Consider the following 13,184-nt stretch of genomic DNA (forward strand, 5'->3'; position numbering starts at 1 on the left):
TCCGTCCTAACACAACTATTCAGTGCAATATCACAATCAAAGCGAAAGGAGATAGCATCGAAAAGTGACATCAGTTCCCAGATAATGTCTCATTCATCTGATTGCATTAAAAAGAGCGCCAACTATAAGAGCGATCAGGAATTATTCTTCGAAGGAGGCACATCTCTTCTGAATGCTTTTGCGGTGCTGTATACCGGCTTACCTGACGTCTTGATTGCTTTCGACGGAGTTCTTCCTGTCGAAAATGCCGTTGCCATGGCGGAGATGGCGTTCAAATCGTTTTCGCTTCACGACGACGAAAGAGGTTCGTCTTTATACGTCGCCGCTCTGGAAGCTTTAACTGTTGTAGCTGAGTGTCCCACGCTGGCACCTAAGCTGTTTTCAAAGCGAGTTCTCAACACAGTCTTCGCAGCCGTTCCTCGTCAGAAAAGTATGCACGTTGCATATTCGTATCTGGCATGCCTTCTTCTTGTTGAATCGGCGTCCAGTTGGCCGTCTGATTGCGTGGCGAGAGAAAGAGTGGCTGCGAGCTTGGCAAGTGGGGATCTGATTGGCGTGGAGTTTTCTTATCGTCACGCCACAGTTGTGCCCTTACTGAAGATGGCTCAAAGCAAGGAATTCGCCTCCGTTGCCTTGTTTGGCCTCCAGCGTCTCTACTCTTTTTGCAGCAATCATTTTGATGCCGAAGCTTATTACAGCCGTTCTCGACTGTGTCCTATTTGTCTCATAAGAAAGGAAATCGGTTTTGACGTCTTTTGTTCCCTTCCTGTACCGTCGACGTCAAATATGGAAGTGGATCTCGATTCTGTTGCTCAAACCTGCAAGAATCACAAGGACTGCTAAATTATCAGATCATTTGACTATTTAGTATGTTCTGCATTGAGTTTGTTAGGAATTTAAATTTTGCATGTGCTTTCGGCATCGGTGTCAGTGTGCAGCGCGCTAAGCAAGTTTCGTTCTCCTGGCTTTCTCTTCGTTCCTCGTTTTGTACGAGTTCCACGCAGCTGCGTCTTATCGGACAGGCCCTAAAGATCGATCTGCAAGAACCGATCGTGGACGTGAGTCCTCTCTTGTGGAGACTCCTTCTTCGAAGCGATCAACAACGCCGGAGACGGTAAAGACGCATAAATCGCTATTTGTTCAACTACTCGAAAATCATTGCAGGTGGAGTCGACGCTGAGATGCTGCCGGATCGCTCATTCGAAGCTTCTCAACCGTCCACGACCCCAACATCACTTTGCAACTTGCAAGGCTTCGCAACGCCCCGACGACAAAGAAAATGAGTTCCAACGAAGTGAAAATATCAATTAGAATTTTTCATTCTAATTAAAATTTTAAATAATTTCTTAGAGTAATCGAATTTTTCTGGCTTCGTACAACGGCTCATAAGAGTTCAATGAGACGGCTACGGAAGTTTATTTCTCAATTCATCGTTTGTCAGCGTAGCTCCAAGCGCTTTTCGCTATTATATGAATATCAGCAAAAGGTGACGTGATCAGACGAGCTTTAATTCTATTAATTGTATTGACTTGCAGTTGCACTGGCGCCTAATCTTTTCAATTAAGGAACGGTTGTTATGACCTGATTGTCGCTAAGGACCCCGCCAAATGTAAATAATAGTGTCATAATTTTTGTGCACTCTCCTCATTGAAATGTGTAATTAAGTCCATTCCTTATAGGCTGAAATAAAAGTTGGCAGGTTGCTGGTTCTGCTTCCATGAAAGTAGAATCAAGTGATCCTCTCAACAGAGTATGCATTCAAACTGTCCGTTGCGCCTCTAGCGTTTTTATATGTGCAGAGAACACTTAGTCAGCATTTGGTCATCACGTCCACGTTGGCAGGTGATCGCATTTCGAATTGCTGATACTGGGGAGGCTGGGCGAAGTTACACGCTCAACCCGTTCTCGCGAATAGGTTTGTTTTAATTGTCTAGTTTCATTTTCCTCATAATATCGTTCACTTAGACTCAGACTCGTCGTCGTCTTCATCCTCAGAAGGAGAAGAGAATATCGTTGGCTACGATTCGTAGCCAAGCTTCTGTCAGCAGACGGCACCAAAACGTATGCGTTGTGCCTATTGGATCCTTTGTGACGTCAGAAAAATTTTGAAAGAAGAAGGATTGTACCGGGTATGCTTAGCGTTTTAGATGATTTTTTATTATAGTTGTGGCATGCAGAGGGTCCTGAGCATGACCCGCTCATTAGATTTTGAAACTGCTCCGGGACTCTCGTGCAAGAGGTCTCGTGTGCACGTATTTTATAGCGCGTCGCAAACACAGACGTTGTGCACACGTAGAAGATATCATAATTTTTATTAAATAAAACCCGGAACTAAACCGGAACTATGAGAAAATTTTTTGCGCAGAGGTCTCTTCAGTTTCGGTGTGTCCACCCTCGGGTGGATGGGGGTCAACCTCCCTACTCCCCCGTCGGAGTTAGAGCCTGTTTAGTCTCCCGGCTCGGACGCCTGGGACCGGCAGCACTCGGATATGAGTGCTGCCGGCCTGATTCCAGGGGGACCGCTATTGTAACCCACCGCGTCTTGCCCAAGTGGGGTGGCAGTTTATCACTCATGCCACTGGAGTAGGGGCTTGGCTCCCCTGCCTTTGAGCCACGTTTCACCTCTCTGGCTCAAGAGTTAGGGCCGCGTTTTATTTAGTCACCTCGGGGCCCAGAGGTGAATGAAGTCAAGACATCGGAAAGCCTCTCAGAAGTGTGCTCAGCTAAGAAAGGAAAAGAACGGATGAAAAGAAAGCCACAATAAATACCAGATGCAATATTTTTTTCAAATTGTGAGTTCCAATCCGCCGATGTAAACAAATCATCAAACACCTACTTCGCTTCAAGAACGACCTACAATAAAACAAATCAATGAAAAAATATTCAAATTCCATAGATTACATAAATACCTGCATGGCCAATTTCTAGAATCTCCGTAAGAACTCCGAGCGTTGCGCGCTGGGGAAGCGCCGAGAGAGCGCATGGTAACAAAAAGAGATGGAGCGCTGACGAGATATATCCCTTGCTTGATCGTAAGGTCACGCTTGTGTCCTGCAAACGAAAAAGGGCGAGAGACGAGGGAGAGGTGCTTGAAACGGAGAACGACGAACCTGTGCTACGATCGCTTGGAAAATCGTCAGAAAAGGGAGCTTGAGCCGTCGTTTGAGCCACGAGAGAACGAAGGAGGCCCTCACAGCGTTTTCAGCTTAAAGCCAGGGCTGCAATGGACGCATCTGTCAAAGACGAAGTGAAGATCTGATTTCGCATCAAAGTTAAACGTTATTTTTCTAATCAGGTCGACGCGTCATCAGCTGCCAAGAAGCCAAAGGAGGAGGTAAGTCTTCTGCGCTTTGTCGCTCGTACGGACGATGTCGTTCCCATACAACGCGATGTACTTTCAGTTCCCTTTACGAACCTAGTATTGGCAATAATTGAGTGATACGCTCTCCGAAAGGAAGTGGGGTCGTTAGGTCCCGCTGACGACACGCGATTATTCGCCTAGTACATGCTATTCTTCCGCGTTTACCTATACACTTTAAGCGCTGCACTTTCAATATTTCGGCTTTCCAAAACGCTTTCATGCCGTCTTAGTATTAGAAAGCGCTTTTGACCCGCTTGGTATTGATCGGCCAGATGCATTTTTTTTGTACGGTGGGAACGGCGTCTTCTAGATGATGACGACGATGATGACGGTATCTAGAATGTCGTCAGCTAAATCATAGTGGCTTGCAGTGGTTAAAGCATTGAGGCCGCCACCTAGTTTAGACAATAGGCAGCTAGCCGTATGGAAATCCTTTGCAAGTCCAAAATTAGCTATTTCATTAGTCGGTTTTCCTGTGCAGAATGTTTCTCATTTCCTGATTTCGGTGATCGAACGCACTAGAGGAAATCAGCAGAGTCTGCACGCGTGCACGTTGATACACCGCATACTTTGCATGCCATTGAAAGGAAGTGATTACAGCGTTCCCTGTCCTTCAAAGACAATGCAAGTTTCCAACAGTCCGATGCGTGGTTCACATTCAATTTGAGACGCACAAGAAAGCAGACACACCTTCTGAGGAATCAGTGACACCTACTACTAGTAAGTGAGTCTGTGGAGAGGGTCCTATACTGTACTCCACCCCGGCGGAGTGATCGCGAATGAACTCGCGGCATCTGCATACCAAGCCTCGTAAACGTGAAAAAAATATGTTACTCTCGTTTGACCCCCTCCACCTGTGTTCATCGTGATGAGGTAAATGAGGTGACCTCAGCTTAAAGGTGTTTGTGGAGGCGAACTATGTCTCATCATACTCATTCCTTCCATTCCGTCACCACGTGCCGACCGGATCACTTCCACGAAGACGAGTTAGCAATCGAACATTTGTGAGTCATCGATAGTCGCGTTTCCGCTTTGATTCGTATGAAAGAGCGTTGCTTAGTCAGCGAAAGGCATAACGTGTCAGAGTTCGCGAGAATGTTTACCGTTCAAGCTTCCTTTAGCGTTCTTCTCCTTCTCGTCTCCTCGTCTTTGTCCCGCGCGCGAGAGATCCGATTATCAGAGTGAGCGAGTTACCGATACAAATCACGCTCCTAATTAAAATTAATTCGACTTTAAAAAGGTAAGCGTTTGGCGCGTTCCGACTCGTCCATCTGCTATAGTTGCACACTCTCTCAAAGATTCGATTTAGAGACGGAAAGAGTACAAACCATATCAACTGATTTTAATCGTTTCGTCGCCTTTTGCACAACAATCCACGCTTCGTCCCTATAGAGGAGAATGAAAAAGCGAATTGCTACTATACTCGATAAAATTTTACATTACGACTGCTTCGAATCCTGGCTCGTCTTCGCCGATTTTTTTATACCAAGACATGACGTAATCTCTGACAGTGTTCTCGAGAACTGCTTTTGGAAATGGCTTGTTTTTTGTTCTGTCGAGCTCTCGTCGATTTCTAACCTTCTCGAATCGCTCGATCGAGAGCTCGCGAGACGATCGTCGGTCTTCCCGTCGTCGTTGGATCGGACGTGGAAGCGTTCGACAATGACGTCGCTCTCTGTGAGGAAATCATTCGCTTGCTGCGCTCTTTCTTTGTTGCTGCTACCTTTGCTATGATTGCTGTCAGGGGATTTGCTGGAAGGCGAGGAAAATTCGTTCGATAGGGGCTTCGCGTTGCGACGAGAAGAATTCCGAAGGCGAAGCTCGTTGCACCGACGACCAGTCGCAATGCGACGCCTACGACGAATCGTACGACGTCTGAACGAGCTACTGCAAAAGCTAGAAGGGCTGAAACGATTGCAGCGAGAAGAAGACGACGTTGAGCTATCGACATACTGGAACGTTTGCAAAAGCCAGTCACGTGGGCCTCTGCAACAAAAGAAAACACAAATAATTGAAAAAAAACAACGAAAAGCAGCAGACAATATGCAGTAAACAAAAAAACAACAGACAATGCAAAGTAGACAACACAGCACAGCAATTTTTTTATTTCAATGTCCTTCCCTGTCCTGGGTCTTCCTGTTCTGCTTTTAGTGACACATCTCCAGTTTCTTCGCTCGTCAAGCTCTCTGCTGCTGCAAAGCTGGCATCGCGGTCAAGATGAAGCTCTTGAAATTGTCTCAGAATGTCGTCTTCGCGTTGATCTTTAGGAACGTAGTGGCAGCCGGTGTATCCTCCTTTCTCGCGGCAACTGAAACTAGAGCCAATACGCGGAAACTCTAAACACTGACGTCACAGTCGAGTTGTTCCAGAGCCTTTTCCACGGTCGATGTAGTCGTATCCGTTTTAGTAACTTTCAACGTCACCAATTGCAAAGCCTAAGAAAAAAAGAAATTCAATTTTTTTCATTAAATATTTAGCTCTAAGTCTATTTACCGATGACGTCAAAACGGCTTTGTTGTGAATTTTCACCGTTGTCACTTTCGGTTCGACGAATTCCTGCTGCTTCATGAGAAGTCGTTCGAACAAGCAATACCACAACTCTTTCTCTTCAGGACACCTATGTATATATAAATTATTTATTTATTTATTTTATTTTATTTGAGATCTTACCCGAATGTGACAACGGCGTTCGTCGTTGGCCAGCCAATAACGAAAGACGACTCTCCACTATTGGAGAACTCGGACACCTCGTCCACGCAATCGGCCAGCCACATGTCCGACAATCTGACGTGATTCTTCAAGTGATACGACGACGACGACCTTGAGAAGGCAAAAAAAACAGCTGAAAAACAACAAAAACATTCCCCCCCAAAGCGACATCTTACTTCTGCTTAGCGATCAATAAAACGTCACTGAATAAATACAAATACCAAAACAATCTGTGATCCGTCGCTTTCTGACCTAATTTCACCTTTAAAAATTCAAAAATTAAACATCGACCAGTGACGAAAATCTCGGGGCACCTTCGCTGAGCCAAGATACAGATGCATGGTGTGATTGGAGGTTGGAACAGCCTGTATATCAAACTTGGACAATCTATTCATCTCCAGTTGAAAATGCCAAAGCGGGTTCGAGATGACGATAGATGGTATCCTCAGCATACTAGAAGAAACCCTTTGTTTACGTATATCAACAAAATGAGGACTATCAATATTACGTTAGTGCTGGCACGGAACGTGAAATACTTTAGAGCCTGACCCTGTACGCAAAATATAATTTCATCGGAGTGCTGTCACACCAAAGAGCTCCAATACCTTTTTAAACAGCAGAAACGTTATGCGACGGATTCCAACTGATTTCATCATTGGCGACTGCGAAACAAAAGTAGTGCAGTGAACGAGTACCCCGCTCAGATGTACGACGTACAAAATCAGCTGTAAAACTCAAAATCGGCTTAGGAATTTCCGTTTCCATGTAATCGGCTTTTCATTGATTAGAGACAGACTCTTCCGTGCACTCACATCGTCCACGTTTTCAGAAACGATGCTAGTAGAACTGCTGCTTCTAGACGACAAAGGAGACCTCAGCGGACTCTCAGAAAATCGTTGAATTATGACGTTGAAATGCCTATAGTCGTACGAATGAACTCTTGCTTTGCAATATATTTGGGATTGATTACTTTCCGAATTCTTCGAGAGAGTCACACGCAACCATTACACCGATTCTTTCGCAAGGAGTTTCGTTTTCGCTTCCGTACGAGTCCAACGCTTCACTCAAACTAGCCACCTAGATCAATTCAATTATTCACGTAAGAAACGTGTATAAAAGAGAAGGCAGTGCCTTTGGAATAGAGGACGAAGCGGAATGCTTCCTCCTTGTCATCCGAAGCCGATTCGGATGCGACTGAGGCAAGAGAAAACGCCACTCGACAACAGACTGTCCCTCGCCATCAGACTAGAGCGTCGTACATCAGACTTGTAATGGACTACGGCGCACGGTTTGCCGTTTAGAGACGCCTTTCCACTTGCAGTCCATGTGCTGAGTGCTCGACGTTAGGTACCGGATAAAAACTTCACCGTAACCAGGGATATAATAGAAGATATAATAGATGACGAGCTAAAATGAATATTGAAATATTTATTTATAGCTCTGGCTTAGGTATTCTACAGCTACAGTCGACTGCATCTTCTGCAACTGCGTGTGGCGGTCGTCGATAAATTGAAGTCAGGCTAAACTCAAAAGCGAACCCCATTGGTGACGTGCTGATGTCATGTCTGCAGTTTGTTGTTTGTTTGACTGTTTCCGTTTGGTGTTCTGTGCTCGATTTGTCTAGCGTGCGTCACTGTCTCCTGTCGTGCTCTTGTGCTCTGTTTTAGCAGCTCGTTGCTTCTGCAGCTAACGCTGCAAGTTGATCAATGGCTTCCCAATGCAAAGAGCGTTCGATAGGTCTCGAAAATACGCTCTTGTCAGGCCAGTCTTCGACGGCGATGGCAAAACCACCCCCAGCACGCCTCCTCTCGACGGAAAAGGGTAACAGGAGTAGAAAACCTGGGGAACGTTTTGTGATGGACGTATCTAATCAACTAATAGAAAAACCGAAGCTTCTTGCTGGAAGCTCTCTTCTAAGAACTGCACCCCTTCTCTCTCAAACGGGTCTTCGTTCCGGAGAGAGCAATTCTAAACCACTTCTGCCTTTGTTCACTTTGAAATCGCGCCTCCCGAGCTCGACTTCGCTAACGGGGCCTCCTTTGGGGAAACCACTTCTCACGCAGTCCTCGTTGCAACTGTCGGGAAATATCAGCTCGTCAAGTCGACCTCTAACGTCGGGAGCACCGAAACTATCTAGCCGACCTACGAAATCGTCGGGCCCGAGGCTCATCTCATCTGTTCACGAACAGAAACGGGCAACGAATCTTCTCCTCAAGCAGAAACTCGGCTTCAGCTCCTTGGAGAGCAGCAGCATCAGGAGGAAACTAGTCGAACCGAAGAAGCGCAACGCGCAGGCCTCCGAGACGGAACCAGTAGCGAGACCAATTGAACTCGAGAGCACAGACGGATTCTGTCTGCCCGAATACGACCTAGGAAGCGTCGACGAGAGCCCACTCGACATTGTGAAGTCCGCACTCGCCTCTATGAATTTTCCGACGGAGGAAGAGAGACGAGGAAAGCAGCGTTCTGTTGCCCTTGCTGCTAATAAGGTACTACATAGGCTTCACATCAGAATAGCTAGTGTATATGTATTTGTTTTTCTTTAGACGCTTCTTCTGAATTGCGTTGCTACCTCGTTGCTGCAATTGCCCGACTTTCGCAACCCGTCTGATCCGACGCTTTCTGTGATACTCGAGACGTGCAGACAGATATCTCTTCTCGATCCTGAATTCATTCTCAAAGTACCTTTTAATTAAATAACACCCTCGGAGAAAAGTAATTCATTTTTTAATTTTTTTATTGAGGTTGCGCTCTATGCTCGCTGTGAGTTGAACATTCAAAGTGTGGCCAATTTTCTTTTGGCCGTAGCCGCCAACTGTCACACGTGTCGGCCTTACATCAAGAAGTATTTCTCTGCAAGTATTCGGCTTCCTTCTGATTGGATAGACGTAGCAGAAATGTATCAGGTTATCTCCTACTATCTTATTGATTTATAGAAGAAATACGTTGGCTGTGTACTTGTAGGCTTTTCACGACCACACGGTCAATTCGAATTTGCTGTTCGTAAACGTGGATCTGAGCGGAACCAAATGCAGGTCAATAAACTGGCCAGTTTCAGCAGTCGATCAATAGACAAACATGTGTTATCTTATCTAGTATTTCCACGACGTCCTCTCGTCACGAAAACGACGTCTTCATTGCCGGCTACAGTGACCAAATTCTGAGGTAGGTCTCATGCATTCACATATACTTCTTATTGAAACCTCTCCCAGGTTCATTGCTGAAAGAGGTGGCGGCGGCCAATTGGCGCACGTCGAAAACATCGACAAGGCTCACCGTCTCACCGACGTCAAACAACCCGCGGTTACTTTAGAAACGCAATCGCTTTTTTTGAGGTAGGTGTTTAGATTTGCACGGTTTTTTAATGAGCCCCCAGTGTGAATGAGCTACGCGACGCAACCTCTTGCAGTTGTGCACCGTCGTTCCGCCAAGCAAAACCCTAACTCCCGCTGCAGTCTTGTTCACGTTGACGACGGCTAGAGCCTCTTCATACGTCACCCCACCGACAACAAATACGATGATATCTTGAGGTCTATATAGAAGAACTCCTCCACCGAACCTCAGTCTAATTTCTGACTCCTTTACCTGTCCCTCGAGCGAGCGTCATTTACGTAAGGAAAAGATGTATCCTTGAGCCGTCCCTTCACGAGAGAATCAAATGTGTCTGCCAGCAGAGGTCGATGTTGAGTGTACACGTTTTCAACCCCCTATAATAAAAAAAGCAAGAAGACGTTAGTACAACTTCTCATCTAGGCATTTTTTTTATGACCTTTAGCCCTTTCAGGAGTTTCTTTGTAAAAGCTAGAGGACTTTGCGTGCCAAACAGATCCGATCCTCGCTGGTCTTTTCCCGCATATCCCAGCATACTGGAAACGAGCTGAGAGAGACGACTTTTATTGGTGCTCCCTATCCTTTTCTGCTTTCCTACCCGCGTATATCGAGCAGGAACGCCGCGTCGCGACAAGATGTCATGCAGCCCCTGTCTATCATTGCTAGCGTGCCTTTCATAGCGCAGACTGTAGAGAAGAACGAGTCGCATGGCGTCCAAATGACTCACGTTCTCCTTACTCAACAACTGTCTTACTCTCTAAGAAGAAAACCGTGCAAGATCACTGTACGAAAGAGCGTATATGCGCAAGAGATAGTGTACTGTGACAAGCATCAGAATGTGCGCCTGAGGAGATGCCACCTACTTGAAGAGCAGCTGAATGGTCGGATTGGCATGCCAATTGCTGTTCAACTTCGGATACATCCATGAGACTTTGTTGAACGACGCGCTTGTTCAGTTCGCCTATCAGCGCGACGTGCTTGCTTACAGTGCCGGACATCTTGCGAAATTGACGATAGGCCTCAATGAAAGCCTACGAAACAGCAGGGATAGACAATTATCTTTATGAAACCAAATCGCTCTTGCCTTCATGTCCGCAATTGTTTCGACTTTCGCCGTGCTCTTTTGCTTGGATTGATACTGATCCACAAGATCCTTGACGGCGCTGCAAATTTCACCAAAATTGGCGTACATATTCTAGAAAAAGTGTCAATAGCTCAACAAACGCCTTATATCTTAACTGACGCTCTGATAAAAGTCGTCGTGCTCAGATGACATAACAACCTCCTACAGAAGAAAATAGTTGGAGGTAGTAGAAAAAGAAATACCTAGAACAGCTTACGTGCATTTCTTTGCTCAGTCCCTGAACGCCAGACATATCAACGCGATTGTTGCTTATTCCAAGAAGTTCGTGCACCATAGCCTGGTAACTCCACTAGTATAAGAACGGAGACGGTTGGTTGACCGAGTTGCTGCGTGCTCTCGACGCGTCTTGCCTGATTGAGAAGGGGCGTGATAGGATCATCTCGCCTGTCGAGCACAAGCAGAACAGGGGCAACGTCGGGCCTCCAAAAATCAAATAGCGACACTTTTTCGTCTATGACATGCTATACAAATGCACGTCTACTCTCCAACGTCCTCTCTCCTTCCCCAAGCAAAACACTTACCTGGATAGCTGTTCCCAGTTCATGAGCCATTCTCGACTTGGCCTGATACCTGGCGTGAAGATTGACGGTGCACGTGAAGTCGTTGCTCTCGAAGACTCTCACCTGATCACGGGTCGCTTTTTCAGCGACAAAAGCAGAGCCGAAAGACCTTCCGTCACTCGTCGAAGCGACTCCTTGTCCCACAGTCCACCCGGCTAGATGTAAACACGATGTACCAATATTGAAAAGTAGAAACCTTTTTCTCTTTCTCTCACCTGACTGCACGTAGGCAAGTTGAGAGAAAACAGGTGGGGATTGACAGCAATAGAATCGGCATACGCTTCCTATGTACACAGTCAACAGATGCAGGAACACAGCTCTGAGCGTACTTGGATCTCTTTGACTACTTCGTGTTCATCTGCCTCAGCCAACTTCTTCACATCCTGCTGACGCAAAAAGTTCGTAAAATCTGCAAAATACAAACAACGTCTCTGTAGACACTCATCATCAACTTCTCTCCTCTTTTCTTCTTACACAGGTCCGTATTTTGGAACGCGAAGCTCTTCGACTAACGCGTCAATGTTGCCCTATGAGAAAGGAACGTCAGCTCGCGAAGAGACCGATGAGTGGGGTGCACGATACGGGTGTCGGTCTGAGGAAGCAGATCGCCTTGAGGTCTTTCATCGTTTCGCGGCCCGTTGAGTCGATCTTTTCGAATAGATACACTTCTTTCTGCAGGATCTCCGACTGCGCGTACACCATGCTGACGATTGAGATCTGTGAGACGACGTCGATCGCTTAGTCTCGCGCCGTTCCCCCGAAAGGGAGCCTCGTCGCACCGTTTCTTTGTCCATGAGCAGGACTTTCATTCCTTCGCGACTGTCTTCGATCATGCGATCGATGTACTGTCGAACGGCAACGATAACGTTCATTCTTTTTCCGAAAAAAGAAGCTCCTCCCTCGAATACGTCATAACGTCGTCGCGCGCGTTATAATCGAACACCAACTTTTTTTCGCTCATACTGTATTTATTTATTTATTTATTTATTTATTTTACCAAGTAAAATTTATATGGTTGAAGCTACTTGTTTTCTTATTCGCTGCAAGGCTTCTCTGTCCAACTTGCGTTGTCTGACAAGAACGGCAACAATGGAAACCCCGGATAGTGTTCAATAGTTTTCAGCATAACAGCACTGTTATATCTATGTTTGATAAACATAACGGGCATATAACAGTGAGCTTATTAGTAACATTTATCAAGGGAACGCAGTAAAGGAGCACGTTGGGTTTGTCATGCTGCGAGCAAAGCTCGCAGCACGCAAACTTAACTGCGAGCTGATAATGGGCCTCGTGACACGATCACCTGAAAAAGTTGGGCTGGGGAGGGGTACTGTCGCTCTGTGCGCAGAACAGGTCAAATTAGCTAATTGTAGGATTTTGCGGAAAATAATGCATGTCATGGTTAGGCAGTGTGATGCACATTATGCACATCAGCTTTCCTAAAATTAGAGTGACAGATACCGTGCTGAGGGTGTGTTCGGGGATCACATGATGGCTCACAAAAGGCCATCATTATCTAGTTTTTAGAGGGTTCCCTATACAAGAGAACGTAGTCCCTAATATTTAATTTTTAGACGGTTCCCTATATTAGAGAACGTAGTCCCTAATCTTAAATCTGTAGACGGTTTCCTATATTAGAGAACGTAGTCCTTAATCTTTAATCTTTAGACGGTTCGCTATATTAGAGAACGTAGTCCCTAATCTTTAATTTTTAGACGGTTCCCTATATTAGAGAACGTAGTCCCTAATCTTTGATTTTTAGAAGGTTCGCTTTATTAAAGAACGTAGTCCCTAATCTTTGATTTTTAGAGGGTTCCCTATATTAGAGAACGTAGTCCCTAATCTTTGATTTTTAGAGGGTTCCCTATACTAGAGAACGTAGTCCCTAATATTTAATTTTTAGACGGTTCCTTATATTAGAGAACGTAGTCCCTAATCTTAAATCTGTAGACGGTTCCCTATATTAAAGAACGTAGTCCTTAATCTTTAATCTTTAGACGGTTCGCTATATTAGAGAACGTAGTCCCTAATCTTTAATTTTTAGACGGTTCCCTATATTAGAGAACGTAGTCCCTAATCT

At 45.5% G+C, this 13,184-nt stretch overlaps 2 protein-coding genes, 1 long non-coding RNA gene and 1 pseudogene across 3 annotated transcripts; 2 read left to right on the plus strand and 2 right to left on the minus strand.

The window, feature by feature from the left end:
• The first annotated feature begins 1,679 nt into the window (after nt 1–1,679).
• On the plus strand, nt 1,680–2,148 carry LOC136188134 (uncharacterized). The gene is made up of 3 exons (XR_010670134.1): nt 1,680–1,750; nt 1,800–1,915; nt 1,972–2,148. It is a non-coding gene; the product is annotated as an uncharacterized lncRNA (long non-coding RNA).
• Nucleotides 2,149–5,350: 3,202 nt separating this feature from the next.
• On the minus strand, nt 5,351–6,426 carry LOC136187979 (rho GTPase-activating protein 20-like). Its single transcript, XM_065975684.1, has 5 exons — nt 6,385–6,426; nt 6,247–6,332; nt 6,032–6,181; nt 5,855–5,978; nt 5,351–5,796 (listed from the first exon to the last, which is right to left on the minus strand). Exons 1-5 carry the CDS (start codon nt 6,409–6,411, stop codon nt 5,698–5,700), a joined length of 486 nt encoding a protein of 161 aa, XP_065831756.1. The 5' UTR covers nt 6,412–6,426; the 3' UTR covers nt 5,351–5,697.
• A 1,085-nt stretch (nt 6,427–7,511) lies between these two features.
• Nucleotides 7,512–9,462, plus strand: LOC136188522 (uncharacterized). The gene is made up of 7 exons (XM_065976255.1): nt 7,512–7,891; nt 7,952–8,559; nt 8,617–8,751; nt 8,815–8,976; nt 9,035–9,105; nt 9,167–9,235; nt 9,283–9,462. The coding sequence occupies exons 1-7, from the start codon at nt 7,777–7,779 to the stop codon at nt 9,407–9,409; spliced, it is 1,287 nt and encodes a 428-aa protein (XP_065832327.1). The 5' UTR covers nt 7,512–7,776; the 3' UTR covers nt 9,410–9,462.
• LOC136188521 (vacuolar protein sorting-associated protein 45-like) lies at nt 9,268–12,013 on the minus strand (annotated as a pseudogene).
• Nucleotides 12,014–13,184: the final 1,171 nt, after the last annotated feature.

The sequence above is a fragment of the Oscarella lobularis genome, chromosome 6, assembly GCF_947507565.1.
Source record: "Oscarella lobularis chromosome 6, ooOscLobu1.1, whole genome shotgun sequence".
Lineage (NCBI taxonomy): Eukaryota > Metazoa > Porifera > Homoscleromorpha > Homosclerophorida > Oscarellidae > Oscarella > Oscarella lobularis.